Genomic DNA, 27,082 nt, shown 5'->3' with positions numbered 1-27,082 from the left:
CTGTGTGGGCAGCGGGCAGACTGAAATGGACAAGGTCTTTAAACGACAGTGAGCTCCCCACCTGCCCTCCCCCAAAAACCTGTTAATATCCATCTCTCCTTCACACAGAGCTGCCTATGAAGGAATCCCAACCTTTCCGGAACCCCCAAAACAAAATGTGAAGATGGGAACAAGTGGAAGCAGCACACAGCAGATCCCCAAGGACAAAGTGGGTGCAGGTGATGGTGGCCCATGGAGACACAGAGAGCCGGCAGTGGACAGCATGCGTACTGCTGGGGACCCCTCGCCTATAGCAGACACGCGGAGTCCCACCAGATGGTCAGGCTTCGCAATTACTACTAATGAGGGCAATGCATGGCCCTCGGAGTCACAGGGACACAGCCCCAGGTAAATCAAGGCAGGTGGGCTCAGCAAATGGAAAGATGGCACCATGGAACCCTACCTGGTCTGTTCCAGCGATCACTTCGAAAGAACTCAGCTGGTTCCTGGTTTCTCTCATGTACCGCTCCTTCTCAGGACACATATCTGGGCACGTCCCAACAAAGGCTTTCGCTTTATCCAGATCTGTTCTCTTGACACGAGCTAGACGATGCCAAAGAGAAGGAATCCATCAGTATTTGCCTGGAAGGACCAAGGACAGCAACAAAAGAGCACCTGTCCTCAAACCGCCTGCCTTTGCACAGACCCCAAAGGACGGCCAGGGAAACTTCCCCTGCCTGTGCACAGATGCTGGGAAGCAGAGAGGAAGAAACGTCCAAATCAATGCTGAAAGGCTGGGAAGGGGGATCCTTGGAAAGGCTAAAGAGCACCTGGGAATACCACCGCGTGCCCACGGCTACTGAAAGCCTCTGTGCCTTGGCATTCTCTGCCAGAAAGGCCTCTAAAAATACGAACACCGAGGACAGCTCCAGGCCAAGTGTCTCCACCAAAATCCTCTTGGGGGGAGGAGGAGAAGAGAAAAGGGAGAGGAGGAAGTAAATAAGCAGCCAGTGGCTACCATGCAGTAAGAGCTTCACAAACCTTGTATCGCTGGATCCTCACAACACGGTGGGGCTGAGATTAGCCCCATTTTACAGGTGAGGAAACTGAAACAGACAGAGGTCCAGAGAAATATCTGAAGCTGGATTTGAGCTCGGGTCCTTCTGAGTCCAGGCCCAGTGCTCAGTGCCCTGTACCGTCAGCTGAGCGGGCTTAGGAATGTCTCATTAATACACTGGACATGACTACCGGATGAGAACCAGACGCCATCTTCAGGGCACTCCATCAGTGCAAAGATGGGCCGTGTCTCAGGGCTCAGCGCTTCATTTAGGGTGGGGGTCCTCCAGACCACTGACTTTGAATATCTCTTTCTGCATACCTAGTTCTGAGGTGCCCATAAAACTCAGCGTGGAGACACCCGCTGAGGTCACCGAGCAAGGTCGTCACCTCCTCATTTAGGAAGCACTTCCTGGTGCCTAGTGGCTGATGGCCGGACACACCGAGACAAAAATGACCTATTTGCAGCCTTTAAGGAGCTCCTACTGCATCATTCACATCAACATGGACAACCTCAAGGAAAACACCAAAGCGATCAGTCATCAGGCCTAGCTCATGGAGCCACTTTGCTCGAGCCATGCTGGCAAGTCACACTAGGGCTTAGACGGTGGCACACCTCTCCGCCCCCCAGCCCAAAGCTCACCTTGCCTCATGATCTTGTCCCTCTGGTCGAGGAGGCGGTACTTGTCCTCAGACGTCTCAGCCACCGTACCCACCAACGTGCTGAGGGTGGTGGCCGACAGTCCCACGGTGTCCGAGCTCTGCACCTCAGGTCCAGAATCAAAGGGCTCCCCTTCAAACTGCAGAGACTTGGCAAGATTCGATTTCTTAACTGGAGAACTACAAAAAAGAACAATGAGTTTGGCTGACACCAGATTCCCTGGCTTGCTCTCCATGAAGTCTTGGGGCTTCCAAACACAGATGCAGACTGCCCCCCAGGCCCGCAATCTTGTAAAAGGACCCAGGGGGCTGGGGCAGCTCGGTGGTGCAGTGGATAGAGCACCGGCCCTGGAGTCAGGAGGACCCGAGTTCAAATCTGGTCTCAGACACTTAACACTTACTAGCTGCATGAACCTGGGCAAGTCACTTAGCCCCAGTTGTCTCACTAAAACAAACAAACAAACAAAAAAACCGACCCAAGGGCCCTCCTTTAGCCCCTCCCCTCCTTGTATGAATGGTTAGGAGCCTGGAGGTGGTCCTGGGTTCCGGAAGGTTCAAGGCTGTCCGCCGCCCAGCCCAGCCAAGAGCTGAGGCACCCAGAGCCAAGTAAAAGAACTGCTGGCACCTCATCACTTTTCCTCTATGCGCCCACGGTTCTCTTGTAATCAGCTGGGAAGCAGCTTGCCACAATCTCAGATGGAAGGCACAGCACCGACTACGACCTTTGCTGCTGCTCTAAGTGCAGGCAGGGGCCAGGTCTATGATCTCACCATCCCTGGGAGCTCACAGCCCACAAAGCCCCTCCGAGCTGAGACGACAGCAGCTGAGCGAGCAGCCCAAAGAGAACAGCTCCCGGATCGGCAATACGAGGACAAGGAGAAGCAGCACAGCCCGGCCTCAATTCCAAAGGCCCCGCGCTGAAGCTCCCGCCCTTGCACCTGGCCACGTGGCGAGGGCATCGGGGGCACACTGAGGCCTCGCTGCTTTGGACACATTCAATCAAGGTATTTGGTTTGCTTCACCGTGCATGTTTGTTACGAGGGTTTGGTTATCTTTTTATTCTGATGATGGAATGCTGGGAGGGAGGTGGGAAGGAGCCACAGAAATGTCTGCTATCCTGATTATCCATTTGATAGTCACAAAAACCCTAGAAATGAAGTTGCAGAAACACTACAGCCCCAGTGGGGAAAGGAGGCTCCCCGAGTCCTGAAAGCTTCTGTAATTACATGTATTTTGGGGGGCTGGGCTATGAGGGTTAAGTGACTTGCCCAGGGTCACACAGCTAGTGTCAAGTGTCTGAGGCTGGATTTGAACTCAGGTCCTCCTGAATCCAGGGTTGTGCTTTATCCACTGTGCCACCTAGCTGCCCCCAAAAGCTTCTGTAACTTGACAGCCAACAGCCCTCACTTACAAAGCAGGAGAGCCAAGACCCAAGTATCTAGCCCAACCTCTCTACCACAACCGGCTGCCTCCCTGACCACAGGGCAACACCCCTTGAGAACCTCCAGGTGGGGTGCCAACGTGAGGCATTAACAGAACCACCATATTTATTTTTGCCATGGAAACTCAATGCGAAAAAGCCTGACTTTCCTTTATACTTCAGGGGTCATAAAGAACATTTGCCGTGCAATTCAGTTCGGATCCTCTACTCAGAAGTTCTGAAGCACAAACAGACCAAGACAGCCCACCCTCTACGATGTAGCTCAAAACTACCTTCATAACTAAGCTAAGGCATCACAGACTCCTGACTGTCAGGGTGCCCATGGCAATTCAATGAGCATTTATTAAACACCCACTGGGTACTGTGCCGACTCAAAGAGCCCCCACGCCAAAGGTGCAGATGAGCACACACGCCCGCCTTCCCCAGCTCGGCTCGGGGGCGTCGGCCACCAGGCCTACCTCTTACTCAGAAGGCCGCCACCGCCCAGAGTGGCCGGTCTCAGGAGGGGCTTGCGCAGTGGTGAGCGCTGGAAAGGTGGGTCTTCGCAGCTCTGACTGGCTTCTCCCTCACTTGATTTTTTCTCCTTTGGTGAAAAGTCCTTCTTGCTGGGACCTGGGGAGAAGCAACTTGGGTCAGGAGTTTCTAAGGCGGGAGGGCTCCCCAGGAATCAGACATGACCATCTGGAACAAAGCGACCCACGGGCGACGAGGACAGGGCCTGCAGGTTATGGAAGAGGCTCTCCTCGGGCTGAGCACCACAGCAGGAGCCGGTCCCCAGGTCACCCCAACCTGCTACCAGCAACAACCAATAGGTGCCGTGGAGTAGACCACCCCCCCCCCCCCCGCATCACATCTGCAGAAAAGGTCAGAATTAACTCACTTGTTTTTTTCTTGTGCCAAAAGATGAGCACGTCTTTGTGCAAGCCTTTTCCTTTCTTCCGAGCCAGGGCCGCAGACACCTGAAAGCACATCCCAGAGCCAATAAGGAGGAGGTTGGAGCAGCGTCCAGAGGGACGATGACTGAGCCAAAAGAGAAGCACAGAGGAAACGCTCGCTCGGGACAAAAGGGCCCAACCTAAGGCCGGTCGTGCTGCAGAGAACAAGCCATTGACCTTAGGAAGGCAAGGGAACCAAAAATAAGGAAAGGACCCATGTGGACCCAGGTACTGCCAGCGGCTCTTTGTGTGGGGGCTGCCCATCAATTGGGCAATGGCTGAACAAGCTGTGGGGTCCCACTGTGAGGGAGTAAGAAATGACCGGCAGGCGGACTTCAGAAAAACCTGGAAAGACTTGCATGAGGGGCAGCTAGATAGCGCAGTGGATAGGAAATCGGCCCTGAATTCAGGAGGACCTGAGTTCAAATCTGACCTCAGACACTTGACACTTACTAGCTATGTGACCCTGGGCAAGTCACTTAACCCCAACTGCCACCAAAAAAAAACAAGACTTGCATGGACTCATGCAAAGTGCAGCAAGCAGAACAAGGAGAACATTGTGCACGCTAACAGCCACACTGGGTGACAATCTACCGGGATGGCCTTGGCTCTTCTCAGCAGTGCAGTGACCCAGGGCCATCTCAGAGGACTCATGGTGGGACGTGCTCTCCACCACCAGAGAAAGAACTAGGGGCTCTGGATGCAAACTGAAGCAGACAACGCCTTCCTTCCTTTTCTGGTCTGGGGGTGGGGGGGGGGTGTCTGTGCTTTCTTTTGTAATGTGGCTAATAGGGAAATGTTTCGAATGATCACACATATATAGTCTACAGCAAATTGCTTGCCCTCTCAAGGAGGGAAAAAGGGGTGGGAGGAAGGGAGAGAATTTGGAACTCAAAAAAATGTTCTTTTTATTTAAAGTTTTGAGTTACAAATTTGGAATTCAAATTGCTTAAAATGGACATGAAATTTTTTAACGTAATTGGGAAACATTTAACGCAATAAATAAAAAGAGAGAGAAGGAAAGGAAGAAAGGGGACGCGGACACACAAGGGGTCAAAGCAATTCCATTCAGATGCTTATCATGAGGTCAGGGACCCACCCAAACAACATCAGCAAAGAAGGAACTTGAGGGTAGGAAGGCAGCCAAGCCAGGAAGATTCCCTAGGATCAGTTCACTAAGGACAGGTAGAGAGGCCGGCTACAGCCAGAGGAAGGCTCTGGCCATGGCAATTCTTGAAGACCCCTCTCGTATGACAGATGGGGTGCAATCTGCCTTGGTGGACAGACTACCTACACCAAGGAAATCACCCTGGCCCTCTACTCATCTGCAGGAGAGCTCACTGGCAAGGGCTGCTAGGGTGACCATGGAGAAGTGGGCGGAAGGTGCTACTTCACTTTCCTGTGTTTTCCCACTCTGCCCAGATGCTGCTCGGTGAGAACAGGCAGAGAGCTCAGGGAAGCAGTTTGGGGGGAGCAGAACTGTCCACTGACCCTTAATCAATCTGTCTTCATTTGGTGACGGACAGCTTAGGCACTGGCACTGGGTGCAGCCCAAACCAAGCCACCACACCTGCTGAGCACCAGTGACCACCCACATAAAGGTGGGCATAAGGAAGCAGGAGCAAAACCATGAGGAAGTGAGTTACCATTCGAGACCTTTGTCAGGAGCCTGGCTCCTTCTGCTAAGCCCCCAACTGTCTTTTCGTGACAAGTTCTGCCTGGGCTAGTTAGGCTGTGACTCTCACAAGACCCCACTCGTGACCCAAACACGAAGGAAGGGAACACAAGGGGAGAAGTGGGCAGTGCCTGGATCCCAGGAGGCCGATCCAGCCACACGGGCCTCCCGCCCAGGACCCTCTCTTCTTGGACATCCCCCGCGCCCAGATCACTTTCCTTCCCCACCTCCCAGCTTCAATTCTCAGCTAAAATATCACCCTCTGGAGACCCCACAGACATTCCGGGGTCTTCCCTCTGTGACATAGTCAATGATTTCCTAGGTCTCCTGCTCATAGTTTGTTTGCTCGTATCTGTTACGCTCCCTGAGGGCACATAGTAGGTGCCTAGTAAATGCCCTACCATGCACGAGAAGGAGCAGGACAAAAGCAGGGAAATGGCTGGTCACCAGACAAGAGCAAGTGATCTCTGACACACATGCCCAAGCGGGCAAAGGTAGAGAGGAGAGCCTCTAGGAAAATGAGCTGTGCCATTCCGTGATGAGGCGGCAGAGATGGGCCACAATGGGCCCAGGGGAGGGAATCCCACCACATGAGGGAGAGCACTCACGTGGTCAAAGAAGTGCACAATGGCCAGCTTCCGGTTGCGCCTGGGGTAAACACGCTGCACCTTCCCAAACCGACCAAAGTGCTTCTCCAGGATCGCCCGGTCGTTGAGGTAGTTGGGGACGTTCTTGCACTGAATGGCGGTGAGCTCGCTTTGTGACAGACTGCCGGAGCTGTCCACGCTCTCCTTCCCCCCACAAGAAGGGCTGGCCCTGCTGGTGGACACTACAAGGGAAGCAACAAGCAGGGAGGGGTCAGCAGGGGCCAGAGAACGGCCACACCCCTCATGGCCAGGGCAAGAACGTACCTTCCGGGCTGTCTTTGCCGGCCATTTCTTCCTCCTTGAGCCGGGGGATGGACAACACAGGCGGGGGCGCTCCGGCTGCAGTGGGATGCTCCGACTCAAGGGACTCCAGCCCACTCACTTCCTTCTTCACGTCCTTACCGCCCAGGCGGCCGCCTTCTTTATTGCTTCTCAGCATGTCCTGCAGCGTCCGCCCAAACAGGCCACCGCCACGCGGGCGAGCCAGGCGGGGAGGGCGCTTTTCTGGAGGATGATCGCCCCGGGACAGGAGCTCCGTGTCATCTGGAGCATCATAGTCGCGCCTCCTGGGGGACCGATCGTGGTCTTCCTTCCTCTTCAGGCCTTTCGCGTGCCCAGGAAGCGACCCTCCCTGGCCACCAGCATCATCACGCCCCTGCTTGCCCGCTGCTGCTTTGCTCACAGAGAAGGGCTCACCCACAGACCCTGGAGATACAAAGCTCGTGAAGCTGCTCCCTGAGCTCCCAAAGGCCGGCTTGAGCCCCCGTTTGTCCTCCTCCACATTCTGAGTGGATGGAGCAGAGGCGAAGGTTGAAAGCAGGGTGTTGCCAGCCGGTTTGGAGAAGGCAAAGCCCTGGCCAGTGCCTGAGCTGCTCGAGCCCTGCGAAAACGTAAAGGAGGCCACCGCCTCCGACCCGCTGCTGACAGGGTGCGAGAAGGCGAACGAGCCCGGCTTGAGCTGGCCCTGAGTCTTCTCCACCTCTGATTCCGCCCCAAAGATGGGTCTGAATGTTGCGTTTTCAGGAGGCTTGAAGCTGAAATTGGATCGCCCCAAACTACGGCCAGACGCTTCTCCACTGCTGAGCCCAAAGCTGGGGGTGCTGGCAAAAGCTGTACTGCTGGTGGGTGTCTTGAAGTTAAATCCTGAGTTGCTGGGGACAGACAAACTGGGAGGTCCAGAAGTCACTGTGGGGGCAGCAGCCTGGCCCGGGGCGTGGGCAGAGAACAGCCCCATACTGGAGGTGGGGGCAAATCCTAGCACAGGTCCTGAAGAAGAATGACCCAGCCCAGAAGTCCGGGAAAAGCTGGAGGACTGGGAAAATCCTGCGCTCTGTCCTGCGCCCACATTGCTCTTTCCAAAAAGCGAGGGCTGACCAAACCGAAACGGTGGCTGAACCTGAAACGTTCCCAGTGAGCCACTGGCAGGGTTGGAGAACAGACTGGATTGCTGCCCCCCAAAAGGATTGCTGGGGTTCATCTTCCCAACCAATGCTCAAAGAGCCAAAGATTAAAAGAGCTACAGAACCAGCTGCTGATTTAAGCTCATCTTCGCCATCGCAGGCACCTGAAAGACAGAGAGAGGACAGAGTCACAGGGACAATCCGGTGGCTTTTAAAGGCTGGCAGCAGGGCCGGACGTGAATTCTCTCAATGGGTACTGAAGCTAACCCAGCCTGCCCCACTTTACAGGCAGGCAGCTGGGTGAGTGACTTACCCAAGGTCACACAGTCTGAGGCAGAGCTGCCTGTCTCCCAATCAGCGCCCTATTCCCCCATGCCACTTGGTGCTCTGTTGTTCAACACTGACAAACAGGAAATAATATCAACTTACAAATGTAGGCGGAAGTAAACTCAAAGCCAGAGGCATGCTTACTTTTTAAAAAACAAAAGGGAGGGGCTGATAATTTAGTCACAACCCCCCCCCCCCACAACCTTTTCCCGTAATCACAATGAGGTATCAAAGTGCCAGGGCATGAAAAACGGAGCCAAACAGAGCCAGGACCGAGGTTCTGAGCCACCCACAGCCCCTCCTGGCCTTCCACGGGTTCCCCCTAAAAAGAGGCTTCCGATGCCCAGCCTGCAGCTTTCTGGAGCTGGGGCCGAGACAGGAGGCCACAGATGTGGGAGGTCCAACGTCTGGATTGGAGTGAGGAGGAGCAAAGGAAGAGGGGAAGGACTGGGAGGAAGAGTGGGGGAAGGAAGGAGGAGAGGGAGGAAGGGGGAGCAGGGAGGGGGAGGAGGAAGGGGGAGGGGGAGGAAGAGGGAGGGGGAGGAAGGGGGAGGGGGAGGAAGGGGGAGGGGGAAGGAAGGGGAGGGGGAAGGAAGGGGGAGGGGGAAGGAAAGGAGAGGGGGAAGGAAGGGGGAGGGGGAAGGAAGAGGAGGAAGGAAGGAGGAGAGGTAGGAGGAAGGGGGAGGGGGAGGAAGGGGGAGGGGAAGGAAGGAGGAGAGGGAGAAGGAGAGGGAGGAAGGGGGTGGAGGAAGGGGGAGGGGAAGGAAGGAGGAGAGGGAGGAAGGGGGAGGGGGAAGGAAGGAGGAGAGGGAGGGGGGAGGGGGAAGGAAGGAGGAGAGGGAGGAAGGGGGAGGAGGAAGGGGGAAGGGGAAGGAAGGAGGAGAGGGAGGAAGGGGGAGGAGGAAGGGGGAAGGGGAAGGAGGAAGGGGGAAGGGGAAGGAAGGAGGAGAGGGAGGAAGGGGGAGGAGGAAGGAAGGAGGAGGGGGAGGGGGGAGGGGGAAGGAAGGAGGAGAGGGAGGAAGGGGGAGGAGGAAGGGGGAAGAGGAAGGAAGGAGGAGAGGGAGGAAGGGGGAGGAGGAAGGAAGGAGGAGGGGGAGGGGGGAGGGGGAAGGAAGGAGGAGAGGGAGGAAGGGGGAGGAGGAAGGGGGAAGAGGAAGGAAGGAGGAGAGGGAGGAAGGGGGAGGAAGGAAGGAGGAGGGGGAGGGGAAGGGGGAGGGCCGGCCTTTTACTCCAAGGCCTGGGAGGGGTCCGAGCAGAAAGCGCCCAGCCCTCCCCAAGGCCCCACCATAGGGGGAGATGCAGCCCGGGGCGGTGCCCCAGCTGAGCCGGCTGGAGGGCAGCCCCCCCCACAGCGGGATGGCTGTGACACCCACTTTCTGAACCCGCCCCCCCCCCATCCCTACGACATCGCACGGTCCCCGCCCTAGGGGGGCTCCCGCCATGCCAGCCGGGGGGAGGGGGCGTTCCGCCAGAAGGAGGGACGGACACAGGGGGCACTCGTGTTCCTAGGCCCCGCTTAGGCACACAGGAGACCAGGCCCGAGTTCTAATCCTGCTTCGAGTCCCTGAGCAAGCCCCCCCCCCCCCCCGCCTACCTCGGTTTCCCCATCTGTAAAGCGGGGACCCTAACGGCGCTTCCGGCCCAGCCCCCCGCCGGGCAGCCTCGGTCTGGCCTGGGGGGGAGGCCCAGCGGCCCGGCCCCGGAGCAGAAGGAGCACTGATTAGGCCCCGACTGTGTACCGGCTGAGGGAGGGGGAGAAGGGGAGGGGGCGGTGCCCCCGCCCCGGGCCTCGGTTTCCTCACCCGCAAAGCCAGTTCCGAGGAGACCCCGGCCTGGGGCTGAAGCCGCTTCGGGGGAGGCCGCCTCGTTTTACAGACGGGGAAACTGAGGCCGCGGCGGTGACCGCGGGGCCGGCGCCGGCTCCACGTTCAGGCTACCTCAGTTTCCCCGTCTGTGAGATGGGACGGGAGGAAGGGGCGGAGTGACATGAGATGACGTCTCAACGCGACACGGAGGTTCCCCCTCCCTCAGCGCCCTCCGACCTCTGACCCCTGCTGGCACTCACCCACTCGCAGCACGAAGAGGCCTGCCGGGCGTTCAGTCGGCCCCGGGTCCGAGCCCAGCGAAGTAAAGACCGAGGAGCAGCCGACCCGGCGGGCCGTAAACAAAGACGGACCCGAAGCTGCTTCCGGTCCCGCGCGGAAGCTTTTCTCCCCTCCCCGTCGCGTGACCGGAAGTCGGATTCGCGCGTGCGCCCTCCTTGTGTTTGCTGCGTGCCTGCGTGCCTGCGTGCCTGCGTGCCTGCGTGCCTGCGTGCCTGCGTGCCTGCGTGCCTGCGTGCCTGCGTGCCTGCGTGCCTGCGTGCCTGCGTGCCTGCGTGCCTGCGTGCCTGCGTGCCGGAGCCCAGAGCCCCAGGAAGGAGCGGAGCTGTGGGAGGAGTCCTGTAAGGCCGCTAGAGAGGAGCCCTCCTCCCGTTACAGGCGAGTAAACTGAGGCACAGCTGGGGGAGGGGCTTCTCGAAGGACCCGAAGGACTTGATAGAGAAGAAAATGGAGGCTCAGAGAGGGGAGGGGGCACCCAGGGTTCCCCCCCCCCGGCTCTCGTAGGGTGCCCGGGGTCCTCTCGGTCGCGGCGGGCGGCCCCTTCCCCGGCCCTCCTCCCCCTCCCCCTCCCCTGCCCCCCCCTCGTCCTCGCGGTGCCGGCCAGACCCGGCTCCTGCCCTTGGGCCTCCCGAGTTCCAGTGGAGGCGGTGACCCCCCCAGTCTACAGGGAAGGCCCGGGCAGCTGGGGGGAACTGGGAGAAAACAGGGGGGGGGGGGAAGCAAGCACTTATTAAGTGCCTGCTGTATACTGAGCCCTGCCCTCAGCCCCGCAGATACAAAAGTCACATGGTCCTCGTCCTCCAGGAACAGGGGGTCCGAGGGGGAGACACCGTCCCGGGGCCTTCCTGGCGCGTCCGCTGGAGAACCCAGGGAAGGGGGGGCTCTGGGAGCAAACCCGGCCCAGCGGAAGCGAGGGGTCCCCTCGCCCGCCTGCTCCTGTCAAAGGGTCCTGGGACGGCCTTGGAGGATGCGCTTGTGATGAAAAAGCTCCAGCAAAGACTGGAAACAGCTGCAAGTTAAGGGTGGCAGGCAACGCCCCTTTTTGTAAGGAATAAGCATTTTCCTTTATAGTTCGGGGTTCCCTCCCCCTCCCTTCCCTGAGGCGATGAGCCATCAGATACAGGCTGCGCATGTGCGGGTTATGTACAAGAAAACTCAAACAAGAGAAAAAGTGAAACAGCCTGCTCCGGTCTGCTTTCCGTCACTGTCGTGCTGCTTCATGAGTCCTTTGGGATTGTCTGGGACCATTGCATTGCTGAGAATAGTCAAGTCATTCCCAGCTCTTCATCAGACACTTGGGCTGTCACTGCACAAGGTTCTCCTGGTTCTGCTCGCTTCCCATTACCTCAGGCATCATAGAGCGCAGCTTGTCCAGCCCTTCCCCGTGGCTGGGCATCCCTTTGATTTCCAACTCTTTGCCACCACAAAAAGAGCAGCTAGAAATATTTATGATCTCTTTGGGATCCAGACCTAGTGGTACTGCTGTCCCAAAGGCCATGCACAGCTTTATAGCCCTTTGGGCAAAGTTCCAAATTACTATACACCCTTTTTAAGACCCGGAGGTTTCCTTGTACATAGATAACCTATATCCAGTTGCCTGCTGTCTTGGGGAAGGGGGAGGGAGAAAATTTTGGAACTAGAAATCTTATAAAAACAAGTGTTGAAAACTGTCTCTACACGTAACTAGAAAACAATAAAATGCTTTTATGATATAAAATAAAACCCTGAGGTTTCATATTCGGGCGAGTGGGCAGAGAATCATCGTTGGCGGGGCTGCGCACTGATGCGTGAGCAGAGCATTGCCGAAGCAAGTGCTCCGTGTGCCCAGACGGTCACGGTGGCTCTTTTGTGGGAGAGCAAGGAAGCAGCAACAGAAAGATGGTCGGTCTGTCCATGAGACCTGCAGCAGAATCTCCAGGGCAGGAAGAAGTGAATGTGCACAGGAAATCAGAGGAACGTGGGTTGGTTTCCAAGAATGCATACAGAGTAAAGCACAATGGTGGAAGTGGCCAGCTCCCTACAAGATGGTTGTGCTCTGGTGTGAGCCAGCAGGAAGGCAGCTGCCTGCGCTGCTGGGCAGGGGTTCTGCACCACCCGGCTCTGTTTCACTGTTTTGCCCAGTTTCAAGGAGGAGGAATGGAAAATGACCCATGTCAGATAAAAGGCACCAAGAATGAAGCGTTTTTGTTTTAAGCTATTGGAGCAGTATTTGTCTCTGTCAGTTTGTGCCCCCTTGTGGACAGAGCTGTGGTGGTTTAGAGCAAGCTGGCCTTGACCTTGGTCACTGGACATGGTCAGTCGGTGTCTTTCTGACTGGGAACCTCTAACTCCAGACCTCATTGAGCTTTCCCAGCTGCCGTGATGGTCAGGGGTGTTGCCAGGAGACTTGTGTTTCCTGCTACTCCTGGCTAATGTTTGTGTTCCCATCACAGGTCTCCTTCCATCCTACATCTCAAGATGAGCCTCATACTCAGAAACCTGCAGAGCTCCATCCCCATTCGGAGGGTCCCGCTTCGGGCCAGGATCGAGCTCCTCAGGCACGTCCTGGGCATCCAGCAGTTCGACCTGGGTGTGATCTGCATGGACAACAAAGGCATTCAGCGCCTTAATAGAACCTACCGACAGAACCAGGGCCCAACTGACGTGCTTTCCTTTCCTTTCCATGAGGTACAGTAGCTTCGTGACCACTCTGGGCCTGCCCAGCTTCCAGAGCCTCACTTCCAACCCTGCAGGGAAGGTCTCCACTCACAGGGGCCAGATTTTCAAAAACAGGCGGCTTCTCCTGGGGATTTTGTTCACTGTCATTCAAAGAAGATTAATAATGGCAGCGAAGCAGTCGGGTCTGTGCCTTTGGGATCTCCCCAAAGATTGAGGCCGCTTCCACAAGGTTGGAGGGCCTCGGGCCACACTGCAGGGTCAGGCTGTCTTAAGGAGAGCAAGCAAGAGGTGGGAGGCCAGCATGCTGAGGACCTCAGAACCAGGTCCTGTGAGGACATGATGGGGCCTGCTCAGCCTAGAGAAGAGAAGGCTTTGGGGCCATCCGCTGAGTTGTCTTTGACTGTTTGAGGGGATTAATTGGCCTTCTTCTCCTGGGCCCCAGAAAGCAGAACTAACAGTGAGGGGTGGGGGAGTCGAAGGCGACTTTGACTGGGGCAGAGCCCTTTAGTGGTCACTCCCAGCTGTTCTCTGCAGCAGGTTACACAATGCTAATGAATGCCAGGTGGTTTCCTCTTCTGAGAAGACAGGACAAAGAGGCTTCAAGGGGAAGGGAGCCTTTTAGGCCCCAGTCGATTTCTTTTTTCTTCTTTTTTTTTTTCCCAAATTACAACATTTTCTAAATTTTGAGTTCCATATTCTCCCCCTGTTCTCCCCCCTCATTGAGAAGGCAGCAGTTTGATATAGGTGACACATGTGCGGTCACAGCATATCTCCACATTAGTCCTGTTGTAAAAGAAAGCACAGGACAAAAAATCAAAAACAATAAGAATAAAGAAAGAATCTGCTTCAATTTGCATCCAGTCTGGAGGCGGAGAGCACGCCTCAGCCTTAGTCCTTTGGAACTGTTTTGGATCCTTCTCTTGCTGAGAATGGCCAAGTCAGTCACAGCTAGTCATGGACAATATGACTGCTTTACCCGCAGTCCCCTCCTACCCCAAAGTGACCTTTCCCATCCATCTTCTAAGCTGCCTTGGGCTGGAATGTCGCTTCACCCCATGCTTTAGTGTCTGTTGCTGCTCCAGAATTCATTTGTTTGGAGGGGAGTTTGGCAGAGCCCAGGGGCATCCCCACCTTTCCTCCACTGTCTTGGTTCTGCACTTTATTCCTTAACCAAAGGACCGCCTATGGGAGGGTCTCCCCTCGCACACTCAGTGCTTCCTATCGGTCACCCTCGCTGCCTCTGTGGGATTTGCCTCTAGTTTTTCTCCCCACATGTGCAGGCTTAAAAAGGAACAGGGCAGAGAGTTAAGGAGGGTAAGGAAAATAGAGTAGGTGGGGGCAGATTGTGAACCAACAGCCGCTCCAGGCTGTAGGAGAACAGCGCATTGGTATCAGCGTACCTTGGGGGAGTTTCTTCAGGCTTGGCACGTAGGGGTGGGGGACACACCTGCCAGGCTTCCTTCTCCACTAGCATCTTGGCAAAGCTTTTCTTCACATCTTATTGGGGTCCCCTGCCTCTGCTCTGGCTTGTGCCTCACCTCACTTCCACAGATAGGGTTGGGTCCAAGCAGTTAGGAAGGAAAACTGAAGGCCTTTGAGCTTGCCCTGAGTGGTTGTTGGTAAGTCAGGTCTCCCTCTCAGACAGAAAACTTTCCTCCCCACAGTATAGGTCGACACTCCCCGAGGACTTGGGACGTTGTTGAAACACTAGCATCTCTCTTTGTAACAGTCCTGGCTTTGTGAGGAATCATTTTCAGAAGCGTCCTGTGAGCTTAGAGGACCCCAGTCCTGGGAGCAGGAGTTAAGAATTGAAAGAACCCTAAGAGTGAATGTCCAGGGGGCAGCTAGGAGGCGGAGTGGATAAAGCACGGGCCCTGGATTCAGGAGGACCTGAGTTCAAATCTGGCCTCAGATATTTGACACTTACTAGTTGTGTGATCCTGGACACGTCACTTAACCCTCATTGCCCTGAAAAAGAAAAAAAAAAGTAGATGTCCAGCCCCTTCACTTGACTGAGGCCTGGAGAAAGGGAGGGCCATTCTAGGGTCATGCACACATTTGAATGGGGAGGGGATCCCCCAGACCCTCACACCCCGACTCCTCCCAGGAGGGAAGGTGACCTGCTTGTGGCCCCATAGCCTCGGGAGGAAGGAAACCCTGGTGTGGAAGAGGTGACATCCTGGGCTTTGCATCTTTCCCTTGGCAGAACCTGAGGGCAGGGGCCATGCCTCAACCAGAATGCCCAGACGATTTCAACTTAGGAGATCTCTTCCTGGGAGTAGAGCACATCTTCCACCAGTGCCGAGAGAATGGCGAAGACTACTATGATGTTCTGACAGTACGGTACTAGGCATCTAGCCCTGACCCTTTAAAGTGTTTCTCTCTGTTCTTTCTCTTTAAGGCCTCACACATAGGCATGTGGCCAACCTCGTCCTCTTCTGTATTTGTGTTTCGGGCTTCCCTGTTGCCACGGTGATTTTCTATGGGGAGGGCTCTTTTTTGTTTCTTACTCCTATTTTAGCCTATTTTGTGACTTTTACAGTTGAGCTCTGCCCTTGAGGCACAAGGGTCACTGTCCCAAGCTTCTTGTGCTGGGGCCAGGGGTCCGATCAGTGGCTTTCTGCTCTGAGGCCTCAGCGGCTCGTGGTGGCTTGTTCACTGCACTAGGGTGGCCCAGCCTAGTAGTGCCTATTGTGAAGCAGATACCTCAGCTGGCAGATGACCTTCTCATTGGGGCAGGAGCCTCACAGCTGGCCTGCTGTGCCACCAGCCTTCTGAGCCCAGACCGAGGGGCCGCAGCTGCTGTGGCTGAGAACCTATCCCCCTTTTACCTTTCCTAAAGCCAGAAGATTGTTTGACTCCCTCTTGTGGGTTCTCGAGCTCGAATCCATTTAGAGGTTTGATTTAATGTTGTTTCTGAGGGAAATTTGGAAGAGCTCGGGCAGCTTCCTGGCTTCTCTCTGCCATTTTGGCTCTTCCCCATTACTATTACTCTTTGTTCTTTCTCAGTGGTTCCAAAATGTCTTCAGGACCTGCCAAACTTCCCAAGTAGGAGAGATGGGTTTCCAAAAGGGATTTGGACTAGATTTTACAGTATTCTCACATTTGTCCATACCTAGCGGGGGCTCAGACCCAGAGTCAGTAGGAGCCACTGGAATTCACAGCGGGGCTATGGGAAGGCCCATTTGGCAGCCAAATGGAGGAATGCGGGGCAGGGGGACCAGTTAGGAGGTGAGGCAATGAGGGGCTGGTGGAAGGAGAGGAAGGCAAGTCAAGGCAAGATGCTGGGAAGGCAAAAGCGAGCCTTGGGAAGAGGTAGGATTAGGGTGGTGAGTACGAGAGAGGCGCTAAAGGTGATGCTGAGAGCTGGTGCCCTTAGCGGTCATAGAAAAGGTTGTGGGGAAAGAGAATGTCACGGGCAGCCAGGTGGCACAGTGGATAGAGTTCCCGGCCTAAAGTCAGGAAGGCTCATCTTCATGAGTTCAAATCTGGCCTCAGACACTTGCTAGCTATGTGACCCTGGGCAAGTCACTTAACCTGTTGGCCTCAGTTTCATCATCTGTCAAATGAGCCAGAGAAGGAGATGGCCGAGCCCCCTCCAGTGTCTCTGCCAAGCAAACCCCCATGGGCTCCTGGAGCATCAAGTCCCCATCCATCCAGGCCTGCTCATCCTGGGGGACTCACTTGGTGCGGCCCAGCATGGAAAGGGCTGGGCCTCTTTCCAACTGACTTCCTTGTAACTTAACGTGTCACAGATGGGGTTGTACCCGCCTACATGTGGCCCACTGAAGGCATCTGTTTATTTGGCAGGTGACGGCTGCTCACGGACTCTGCCATCTTCTTGGTTACAAGCACCACACGGCAGCAGAATGGCAAGAGGTGGGTGACGGTGTCTGGTTCCCCCAGTTCTGCAGCTTGGGCACAACCCCTAAAGTGCCCAGTTAGAAGGTCCACCCTTCTCTGCGGGCCGCACAGCATTTCCCCTCTTGGTGAAGGAGCCTCTGCTTCCTCCCAGGGCTGTGGTGAGGGTCCCTGAGAGGATCAGCAGCATTTGTTGTCAATGTGAGGAGCCAGACAGCTTCCGTAAAATGCTGGCACCTGTCAGTGGGCAGGAGGCACCCACCTCTCTGGGTCCTCTTTCTGTGCCAGCCTGACAGCCGTGCGGGAGTCTGTGCATCATCCCACATGCGGAGGACTCAGTCCGGGGATAGAATCACTCGGGGTCATCACAGGGGAGACTCTTTCTCTCCAGTGAAACATTCGCTGTCTGAAATCAAATCGCAGGTGCTGATACTTCAGTAAGCTCAAGGGTGGCACAGGGAAAGCGGCACTTTTCCTACTCCCCTGACAGGCATTTTGCACGTGGCTGTGCTTCATGCAGAGTCTGTTAGAGACACTGCCCACCTATTGAGCCAGCTTTAGCCATCCTCATACAAAAGTTTTGTCCATAGCATGATTCAAGAAATGTGCTGAGGGGGGACAGCTAGGTGGCACAGTGGATAAAGCACCTGCCCTGGAGTCAGGAGGACCTGAGTTCAAATCCAGCCTCAGACACTTGACACTTACTAGCTGTGTGACCCTGGGCAAGTCACTTAACCCCCATTGCTCCACAAAAATAATAATAATAATTTTAAAAAAAAAAGAAATGTGCTGCGCTGGCAGACTGTCCCTAACCCTCCCTGCCTCCTCTTCCTTAGATGTATCAGAAAGAAAAGCTCACTCTTGAAGCACTGAACAAGGTTGCTGGCACCAGCCTCCAGCCACTGACCAAGAACCTTTTTGGATAAGCCCTTCACAGATGTGTGGTGGCTGCCCTCCCCCAGAAGAAACTGGCTTAGCCTGGAACTCGGACCGTGATGGGCAGAAGGGAAGAGAGAGATGGCAGGCCTAGCCAAGGAAGGACATGAGAGAAGTGGAGGGAAGCCCCCCACAGCAACTGTGGCCTGGGCAGCAGCCCCCTCATGGTGAGGAGAAGGGCCCCTGCTCGAGGAGTCCCAACAGCTAGGATGCCCCGAGGGCAGTCCTGGGTCCAGTGTCCACACAGGGCGGCCCCCAAGGGCTTGGAGGCAAAGGGAAGCTCTCACTCTCCTGGGAGTGTACGTTGTAACGGGGAGACCCAGATCTTGTCGCATGCCCTGCTGCGCTTTGTCCAGGAGGGCCAGACCCCTGAGGACACTGGGCACCCCCCTCCCCCCCCCCCCCTGCATGGGGTCCAGTCCACCCTTATACCTTTTCCCAGTAAAAGGCAAGGGGGTAGGGATGTAAGACCTGGGGTGCTACAGCCTCTGCTCCAAGGAGTTTTCTGGGGTTCACAGAAAGCTCCTGGCTAGGCAGTGTTCCCCACTGCCTGTCCAGGGGTGAGGGACGTGTTGGGATTGATGTGTGTCTACCCCGAGACCGTCAGGGAATCTTCTTGTCCTCGGCCTTCGAGGGAAGCCCCTGAGATAGGCAAGGACATTTCTCGGGACATTCTCTCCCATGTGTCTTTGCCTTCAGAGCGAGTTGGCCAGGGCTGGGAGGAGCTCTGCCTATGCCCAACTTGTCACGCCTCCTCCAGACTCGATGGCCCAGCCGCAGACCCGCTGGTCATCAAGGTCAGGGCCCACTGACCATGACTGCGGGAGAATTCCTCCAGCAGCAGCCACTGAACAGAACCTTCTGTTTCCACAGGACAGAATAGTTCTGAGTGCTGCCGCTTCTGCCCAGGACTAAGGACCCAGAAGCAAGATGGCATCAGGGATTTGTTTCAGGAAAGTAAATTCCAGGGTCTCATAGGGCCCTGGGCATCTGTAAAAGAGTTATTGCCTTCCGTAGCTCTAGGCCACAGAGAGAACGCGCTTGTGAAATGACCGGGTGAAGCCTGCTGTGGTGGCACAAGGAGCCCTGTACGTGTAAACCTGCCCTTGTTCTGTCACAGCCACTCGGACATTGATTAGGGGCAGCTAGTCTTCCCACTAATGGGAAGATCTCTCAATTAGATGAAACAGTTTGGAGAAGGGGTAACACAGCAGTAAAGATTTTCACACATTTCTTAAAACCCGTCTAACTCGAGCCTTGTTTTTCCTGAAATCAGAGGTCCCCCAGGTCTCTCAGGGTGGACAAGTGGAACTTGTAAATCTCATCTTCCTCCTTGGTGGTTTGAATTAGTTTTTCTAAGTGTTTCAGTCTTTTCAACAGAGAAGGGTCAGCCTTCTCCACTGAGGCCGTGTCTTCCTGTTGGGGGCCTGTTGGGGGCAGGAGACACAAATGAGCAAGAGGGAGCTTGGCACGAAGATCCTGGGACAAGGCCATTGTGGTGTCGGGGACAGGATGGGCAGCCCCAGCACTGGGAGCTGAGGATGGCTGTGTTGGGCACCTCGATACCAGAGCAAGTGGGAGGGCAGAGGCTGAGACAAAACCTGAGGCCCCTTTCACGGGGCCTCCCAGTCCTAGATTGGACTCCCCCGTTGCTTTGCTACCCGGCTTAGCTACAAGCCCCTAACACAGCAGAACACGTACTACACTTCCTATGTTTGTTTACAGAGTGGACTGACTACCTCGGGCCAGAGAGAGGAATGAGTAGAATTCAGACCTTCACTGAGGGCCTTTGGGCTGGGGGCTGATGAGCAGTATCGATGTTAGGGGAGCCAAGTTTCCCTCATTTGAACCCTGCCTCTTTGCCAAAAGGAACCACACCAGTTATGTGAAGATCAGACAAAAAGACCCTTGAGCATGTGTGTCGAGCACTGTGCAAAGTGCTTTATAAACGCCCTCCTAATAGGGTGGTAGATCAATGGAATAGGCTAGGCTCAGGAAATGCAGTAGTCAATGACACTAGTAATGTAGTGTTTGATAAACCCAAAGACTCCAGCTTCTGGGATAGGAACTCAGTATTTGACAAAAACTGCTGGGAAAACTGGAAGATAGTATGGCAGAAATTAGGCTTAGACCAACATCTTACACCTTATACTAAAATAAGGTCAAAATGGATACATGATTTAGACATGAGAGGTGATACCATAGGTAAATTAGGAGAGAAAGGAATAGTCTACTTATCAGATCTTTGGAAAGGAAAACAGTTTATGACCAAACGAGATAGAGTATATTATAAAATGCAAAATGGATGATTTTGATGACATTAAATTAAAAAATTTTTGTACAAACAGAAGCAATGCATCCAAAATTAGAAGGGAGGCAGAAAGCTGGGAAACAATTTTTGAGGCCAGCACTTCTGATAAAGGTCTCATCTCTAAAATATATAGGGAAGTAAATCAAATTTATAAGAACCCAAGTCATTCCCCAATTGAGAAATGGTCAAAGGATATGAACAGGCAGTTTTCTGATGAAGAAACCAAAGCTATCTATCCCCATATGAAAAAATGCTCTAAATCTCTAATGATTAGAGAGATGCAAATAAAAACAACTCTGAGGTACCACCTGACACCTATCAGATTGGCTAAAATGACAAAAAAGGAAAATAATAAATGTTGGAGAAGCTGTGGGAAAATTGGAACACTCATGCATTGTTGGTGGAGCTGTGAACTGACCCAACCATTCTGGAGAGCAATTTGGAATTATGCCCAAAGGGCGATAAAGCTGTGCATACCCTTTGACCCAGCAATACCACTTTTGGGTCTTTTTCCCAAAGAGATCATGGAAAGGGGAAAGGGACCCACATGTACAAAAATATTTATAGCTGCTCTTTACGTGGTGGCAAGGAATTGGAAGTTGAGGGGGTGCCCATCCATTGGGGAATGGCTGGACAAGTTGTGGTATATGAATACAATGGAATACTATTGTGCTGTAAGAAACGATGAGCAGGAGGAGTTCAGAGAAACCTGGAGGGTCTTACGTGAGCTGATGATGAGTGAGATGAGCAGAACCAGAAGAACATTGTACACAGTATCATCAACACTGAGTGTTGACCTACTGTGATGGACTATATCCTTCTCACCAATGCAATGGTACAGAAGAGTTCCAGGGAACTCATGATAGAAGAGGATCTCCAAATCCAAGAAAAAGAAAGAAAGAAAGAACTGTGGAGTATAGATGCTGATTGAACCATACTATTTCTTTTGTTTTGGGTGCTGTTGTTTTTTTCTATTTTGAGGTTTTTCATCATTGCTCTGATTTTTTCTCTTATAACATGACTAATACAGAAATATGTTTAATGTTATTATGTGTGTGTGTGTGTGTATATATATATATATATATATATATATATATATATATATATATATATATAAACCTATATCAGATTACCTGCTGTCTAGGGGAGGGGGGAGGGAGGGAGAAAAATCTAAAATTGTAAAGCTTGTATAAACAAAAGTTGAGAACTATCTTTACATGTAATGGAAAAAAAAATAAAATACTTTATTAATTTAAAAAAATAAATGCCCTCCTGTTTGCTTCTCCAGAAGCCATTGAAATGTCATGCCCTGGGTGGGCACTCGCGATCCAGGACAGTACCAAGTGCCTGCAGTGGAAGAACAAGAAGGAGCTGATGACCAGGCCCAGAACCACCACAGTGAAGGCCCTTTTTAAAGAGACCCAGGAGGTTCTCCCCCCCCCCCCCCCGAGGGCTCACAGAACCTGCAGACCTGCCCACTCAGGGGACTCTGGAGGGAGAGCCACGTCCCTACCTGCATCCTGGCCAGCACAGAGAACCGCATCACCACCACAATGGACCGAGACACAGGATTTGGGTGGGGGGAGGAAGGGAAACAGCCAGGCAGTGGGGGTCTTTGTGCAGCCAGAAGCACAGCTGGTCCTCAGACCTGCAAGTGAAGGGGTCGGGGGCTGAATGGCAGTCCTCCCACGTAGACGTTCCCAAACGGAGCCTCTGGAGAGCCACAGCGAGGCCAGGCCACGATAGACTGGCTGCCGGATGATGATGAATTGCTTGGCCCATGTCTGTCAAAACAGACGAGCTCTATTTAGGGACTTACCAGAATAAACTCTGGGCAGGGGGCACAAAGGACCCCAGAGGCGACAACCCAACCCGGGCCCCATGAACCCCTTCCTCTGGGTCCTGCCTCTGCAGCCGCTCCCCCCTCCCCACTCAGGGACAAGCTGATCCAGGCTCCTCCCTCAAGCGGGTGACAGCCACTCTTGGGCACTCTGCACTTGAGGCCCAAGAGCCACCTCACCGCCCACTCTCCCTACCTTTCCTGCCCAGGCCGTTTCTCCCTCACATCTCAGTCCCTTCCGAGCTCAGCCCAACCCCCTGCCAGATTCCAGGCATTCTCCCTGGAGAAAGTAAACTCTGCGGGCTTCACATGCTTCCAGGGTCAAGCCTGGCTCTGGCGGATTTGCCAAGTACTCACTTCCTGCTTCCTTCTCTACCTGAATGCTGGTCAGTAGGTGCTCTGGGAGGCCTTTCTTATTGCAGATGTCAGCAGGACAGGGCCTACTGATGGCCTTGTTGGCTCTGCTGGGCAGGGGCAGAGGGCATTCCCTGGCTGACCTGGAAACCCAGACCAAACCCTTTTTAGCCAAAACCCATCCAGGGGGTGACAAAGAGAAACCTCGACGGGAGTGATGCATTCTGGAAGTGTGAGAAAAGCTTCCTAACAAGGGGCTGCCCACCCCCAAGCAGATGCTGGACGGCCACCTTGTTACCAGTGGGGTTGGACCATCTGAATAAATGCTTTCCACCTAAAACTCTGTCGTCCTGAGAAATACAGGAAGATAAAAGAAAGTTAGCTCCTTGGGATTCCACACTTTCTCCACTCCACGGGGAGGTAACAAGTCGGCTTTGCAGGGGCTGTCAGGCCTCCATCCATAGGGCTGACCTGATCTGTGTTAGGATAGTTGTTTTGTCAGAGACCCGAACGTCCTCACCATCCAGAAGTCTGCCTGTGTTCGCAGTCTGGCTTGTTTCCGTGAAGTCGGGCAAACAAACCCATTTAAATGATCCTTATAAAAATAGACGGGAATCTGGCCATCACTGCTCACGGCTTCTGCAGAAACACAATAGGCAAAGACAGGCAGAAGGTTCAGCACTGGCATTCACCCCATTTGAGGGGGTCAGGAGATCGGGTGGCCTTTTTTTGCCGGGCAATGAAGGTTAAGTGACTTACCCAGGGTCACACAAAATCTACCCTTTTCCCTCCCACTTCAACTCCCTCTTCCCCCAAATCGAGAAAAGAAAAATAGAACGTAGACTGCCAAACAAAACCAAGTTCTACATTGGATGCGTCCAGAAGACAATCCATGCACACACGTGTGTGTGTCATTTCCCAGTTTGAGTCCTTCACTTCTACTAGAAGGCCAGGAGCACGTTCCATCATTGGTCCTCTGGAATCTCGAAGAATCATCACCCCGTCAGCATTCCCAAGTCTTCCACAATTGCCTGACTCGTCGTCTTTATGCAAACTGCATCTGCTCGCCTCCCCCTGCCTCTGTTCATCCAAGTTCCTCTGAAAGCCTCCGTCATCGCCTCTCAGCACAAATGTTCCACGACATCCGTACGCCACCACGTGTTCATCCCTTCCCCGGTTGATGCCGCCCTAGGAAGAGCTGTAAAGAGTCCTCGGCTTGTCCTTCATCCCCCTTTCCCTATTTCCCTGCTGAGTGAAATGTATTTCTTTACCCAGTTCCGTGCACGTGCGTGTCCTTCCTTCCTGTGACCAGATGAGGGTCAGGTACAAGTCCCCACACCCACCCCTCTTTGTGTACCCTGATTTGGGGAATGCCCCCCCAAACCTCCCTTTTGCTCCCCCCACCCACGCACCTATTCAATGCCTTCCCCGGGTTTTGTGTGATCAGACTCCCTCCATGAGCCGGGATGACCCCCGGGCTCAGCGGGAACCCCTGGCCCATCCCGCCATGTTAGAACCCCATTTACCTTTCTCCAGACTTCGCCTCGTTGCCCATTTGGCTGTATTCACTGAACCTAGGTTGGGGGGTGGGGTGCGCGTAAGCACTCATCATTGGGGAAATCGCATCATCTGGTAAGAACCAATCAGCTTCGGCCTCCTCGGATTGGGGGCGGGGCCACAAAGTCTCCATTTAAGGGGAGGTTCTTTGGGGATTTGAGTCCCTCTCCTCTCCACCCGCACCATTCCGTTGTAAACTCCTTGAGGGCAGAAACTGGCTTTTTCCTATCTGTGTCCCCTGGCACATAGAGGGGCTTAACCAACATTTGTGGACTATTTTATGTTGGGTTTTGTAACCTCCAGAGTGTGTATACAGCTCTGGTGAGAAGCTCGTTATTGGGAAGATCTGATCAGCCAGCAAGCTCTGTTCAGATCAGCCTCTGACACTTCCCGGCTGTGTGACCCTGGACAAGTCACTTCACCCGAAAATGAGCTGGAAAAGGAAATGGCAAACCCTCCAGTATCTTTGCCAAGAACACCACCCCCCGCATGGCGGTGAGCCCTGAGCTTCCATTGAAGAGCTCAGCTCAAGCATCTCCCCACTTCTCCCCTGGTGGTGCCACTCAGACTCTTTTCTTTTCCCACCCCATCCATCAAGCTCCCTGAGGGCAGGGACTGTCGACTTTTTCTCCATTCGTATCCCCAGGACTTAGACCCCAAGAAATGTTTGTTGACCACTAACTTGGTGGCTGCCTGTGTGATCCTGACTAGGGGCAGCTAGGTGCTGCAGTGGATAGAACACTGGCTCTGAAGTTGGGTGAACCTGAGTTCAAATCTCACCTCAGACACTTACTAGCTGTGTGACCCTGGGCAAGTCACTTAGCCCCAATGACCTTAAACATTGAGGGCCATCTCCAATCATCCTGATAATCTATCTGGTCCACTGAACCCTTTCTCACTTAAATCCAAAGCAGCTCAAGTCATGACGTATGTCATGTCCTCTTGGAGAACAAAGGACAAGCAACAAGGACAGTGATCCTGCCTCTGGCTCCTTTCTTTCTGGCTGCTGGCATGATGCGCCAGGAAGTGTTCATTTGGGGATTTCTTTCAGGAGGTGCTTCCGCCTCTGTTCTAAGAGTCTGGGGCACTTTACAGATTTCTTCAGTGAAGAGACCAGACTCGTCCAGTACGATGCGTTGGGAGGTGTCGGCTCCAGGTGTCCTGGTCCCCATCCTAAATCATCTCCTCTTGCTGCACGCCCCATTCTCTAGTGCATCCGCCCATGGAGGTGGTATATGTACGCAGTGCCAAAGCACCGAGGCAGCGGGCAGGCCTCAGCCTAGAAAGGAGCTCCCTCTAGCCCGGACCCTAGCAGGGCTCCCTTCGCCTGTTTCCACACAAAAAGTCACCTTGTGATTTCTTTGTTGAGTCTCTGGCCCCTCTGGGGGTTCCAGAGAATCATGGATGGTGTGTCCCTGACACAGGTGGATAAGAATAAGGCCAGGGATGGTGGCAAGCGCAGGTCATGGCCCCTGCTCTGCATCTGTGATCTTTTGGGGCTGCAGAAGCTGCCTCTTTTCGCATCTATATTGAGCCCATACTGTGTGGGTGCAGCTAAGTCACCGTCTGACCTCTCCAGCTCAGCTTCCTCAAGGAGGGGGCTCCACAGGGCTGCCCCTTGGTCCCATTCAGATCTGTGACTTGTAGGATGCCCATCTAGACTCTCTTTGTAAAACAACCTTGATTGAGTCACAGTCTTCTATTGGTGTTTCTAGAGTAATACTCTCTTTTTCAATTAAATTATTTCTTCCACCCCCTCCCTCCATTAAAAAAAGAAAGGAGGGGCAGCTAGGTGGCGCAGTGGATAGAGCACCTGCCCTGGATTCAGGAGGACCTGAATTCAAATCCGGCCTCAGACACTTAATACTTACTTAGCTGTGTAACCCTGGACAAGTCACTTAACCCAATTGCCTCAACAAAAAAAAAAGAAAGAAAGAAAGAAAAAGAAAGAACCCTTCCGTGACACCGTGCAAAGTCAAACGTAACAAATTCCTCCACTGGATGTACCCAGACATCTGTGGCCTGAAACATCTCCTCTAACAGGAGGCAGGCAGGACAATACATCCGTGCATTGGCCAGATACTGGTGCTTGGCTGGTCATTTCACTGACCAGAGAGAGCTCTCAAGTCTTACAAAATCATCTGTCCTGATGACATCACCCTCTGAACATTCTCCTGGTTTTGCTCCTTCCCCTTGCATCAGTCCGTCCAAGGCTCCCCAGGCTTCTCTGAAACCCGCTGGGTCATCATTTCTGAGAGCACGCTAGTACTCCACTGCATTCATCTGCCCTCATTTGCTCCTCCTTTCCCATCAGTGAGCCCCCTCAGTTTTCAGTTAATGCCCTGGAAATGTGCATGTTTGGCAGACTTGGCCTTTTCCATTGATTTTGCACATGACCCTGACCAACAACCTGCTAACAGGACTTCTTGGACAAAGACACACGCTCCAGCTTCTGCTCTGGTTTCGTGGGATTTTAGGGGCAGCTTGGCACAGAGGCAAGGGACCTTGGTCACAAGGGACCTGAGCTCAGAAATTAGCTCTGCCAGAATGGGCAGTTGGGTGGGGATTCCACTGGACCTCAGTGTTTATTTCCCCTCCCTTCACACTCCCCCGCTCACCTGTAACTGACTTAATCTGAAAGCCTAGGTTACAGTCTCACCTGCCTGTCCATCCTGTGTGTGTGTGTGTGTGTGTGTGTGTGTGTGTGTGTGTGTGTGTGTGTGTGTGTGTCTGTCTGTCTGACTGACTGCCAGCCTCCCCAGTGGGCCGGGGAAATGAGTGCATTAGAAATGACAATAATAATAATAACAACCCAAAACATTGCAGCAAAACCTGAAAAAAACACCAAGAAGAAAAGGAGGAAAGACGGGCCAAATGAGACTTGCACAACTGGTTTGGAAACAAACCACAAAGGACTGAGCATTACAGATTCACGTCTGGTCACTTTTTATTCTCCTATGTGTATCAGGACGCATGTTTCTCCTGACGGCCACCCCCAAGCTTTGCAGCCAGACCTAATAGATGTAAGGCCATCACTCATCACTGCTGTGCACAGGTTCCCTTCTCCAGGGACATCAGTTATGACTCGGTGCTCCCACTTAACCTTCTCAAGTTCATGGCAGCTTCAGACTTTGACCTACACAGTGAGAGATGCCATTATTAAAAATAAAATTTAAAAATTAAAGAAAAAGAAAAAAGAGAAGTGCCATTATTCATATGCTCATTGAATAGCTGGAGCCTCCAGACCCCCCCCCCCCCCGCCAGGACTTCACCTACTCAGATCCTTGACACATTCCCCCCATCCACTCCCTGTCCAGAGGTCACTGTCCCTTCCGTCATATTC

At 53.7% G+C, this 27,082-nt stretch overlaps 3 protein-coding genes across 11 annotated transcripts in view; 1 reads left to right on the top strand and 2 right to left on the bottom strand.

Annotated features, from left to right (window-relative positions):
- Window positions 1–10,325, bottom strand: part of LOC122754214 (minichromosome maintenance complex component 3 associated protein) — a 37,197-nt gene extending 26,872 nt beyond the window's left edge. Inside the window, exons 1-8 of one of the 5 annotated variants that reach the window (XM_044002426.1) lie at window positions 10,186–10,325; window positions 8,107–8,193; window positions 6,658–7,957; window positions 6,355–6,575; window positions 4,017–4,095; window positions 3,595–3,748; window positions 1,679–1,875; window positions 443–582 (exon numbers count right to left, since the gene is read on the bottom strand). In XM_044002426.1, coding sequence (XP_043858361.1) covers window positions 443–582; window positions 1,679–1,875; window positions 3,595–3,748; window positions 4,017–4,095; window positions 6,355–6,575; window positions 6,658–7,870 — 2,004 coding nt within the window. In that variant the 5' untranslated portion in view covers window positions 7,871–7,957; window positions 8,107–8,193; window positions 10,186–10,325. Of the gene's footprint in view, window positions 1–442; window positions 583–1,678; window positions 1,876–3,594; window positions 3,749–4,016; window positions 4,096–6,354; window positions 6,576–6,657; window positions 7,958–8,106; window positions 8,194–9,714; window positions 9,856–9,922; window positions 10,085–10,185 lie in introns of those variants that run through there. The other 4 variants (XM_044002427.1, XM_044002428.1, XM_044002425.1 and 1 more) reach the window with 4 other exon arrangements.
- A 147-nt stretch (window positions 10,326–10,472) lies between these two features.
- On the top strand, window positions 10,473–21,407 carry YBEY (ybeY metalloendoribonuclease). 5 transcript variants are annotated; one of them, XR_006356447.1, is made up of 6 exons: window positions 10,473–10,600; window positions 12,655–12,889; window positions 15,087–15,218; window positions 16,691–16,759; window positions 17,578–17,844; window positions 21,277–21,407. XR_006356447.1 is itself a non-coding variant. In XM_044005536.1 (5 exons), the coding sequence occupies exons 2-5, from the start codon at window positions 12,680–12,682 to the stop codon at window positions 17,665–17,667; spliced, it is 501 nt and encodes a 166-aa protein (XP_043861471.1). In that variant the 5' UTR covers window positions 10,473–10,600; window positions 12,655–12,679; the 3' UTR covers window positions 17,668–19,724. The 5 variants fall into 5 exon arrangements, 2 of the variants coding, with proteins under 2 accessions (XP_043861471.1, XP_043861472.1); XR_006356446.1 differs by lacking the exon at window positions 21,277–21,407 and adding an exon at window positions 18,551–19,724; XR_006356448.1 differs by lacking the exon at window positions 21,277–21,407 and having other exon boundaries at window positions 15,087–15,223; window positions 17,578–17,635.
- The window catches only part of C4H21orf58 (chromosome 4 C21orf58 homolog), a 25,140-nt gene continuing 19,277 nt past the window's right edge, over window positions 21,220–27,082 (bottom strand). The window contains exons 10-15 of the mRNA XM_044003663.1: window positions 23,709–23,756; window positions 22,942–23,380; window positions 22,703–22,821; window positions 22,186–22,532; window positions 21,502–21,772; window positions 21,220–21,335 (exon numbers count right to left, since the gene is read on the bottom strand). The gene's annotated coding sequence lies outside the window, so the exon portion shown is untranslated. The remainder of the gene's footprint in view (window positions 21,336–21,501; window positions 21,773–22,185; window positions 22,533–22,702; window positions 22,822–22,941; window positions 23,381–23,708; window positions 23,757–27,082) is intronic.

This window comes from Dromiciops gliroides, chromosome 4 (assembly GCF_019393635.1).
Source record: "Dromiciops gliroides isolate mDroGli1 chromosome 4, mDroGli1.pri, whole genome shotgun sequence".
Lineage (NCBI taxonomy): Eukaryota > Metazoa > Chordata > Mammalia > Microbiotheria > Microbiotheriidae > Dromiciops > Dromiciops gliroides.
Note: the sequence above shows the minus strand (reverse complement) of the source record. Positions and strands in the feature narration are given on the sequence as shown.

What these genes read in the sequence shown, in the direction of transcription:
- YBEY (XM_044005536.1), top strand. Translation starts at nt 12,680, where the DNA reads ATGAGCCTCATACTCAGAAACCTGCAGAGCTCCATCCCCATTCGGAGG. An exon ending in ACTACTATGATGTTCTGACA is followed by an intron (nt 15,219 to 16,690) that starts GTACGGTACTAG and finishes TTTATTTGGCAG; the next exon opens with GTGACGGCTGCTCACGGACT. An exon ending in CGGCAGCAGAATGGCAAGAG is followed by an intron (nt 16,760 to 17,577) that starts GTGGGTGACGGT and finishes CCTCTTCCTTAG; the next exon opens with ATGTATCAGAAAGAAAAGCT.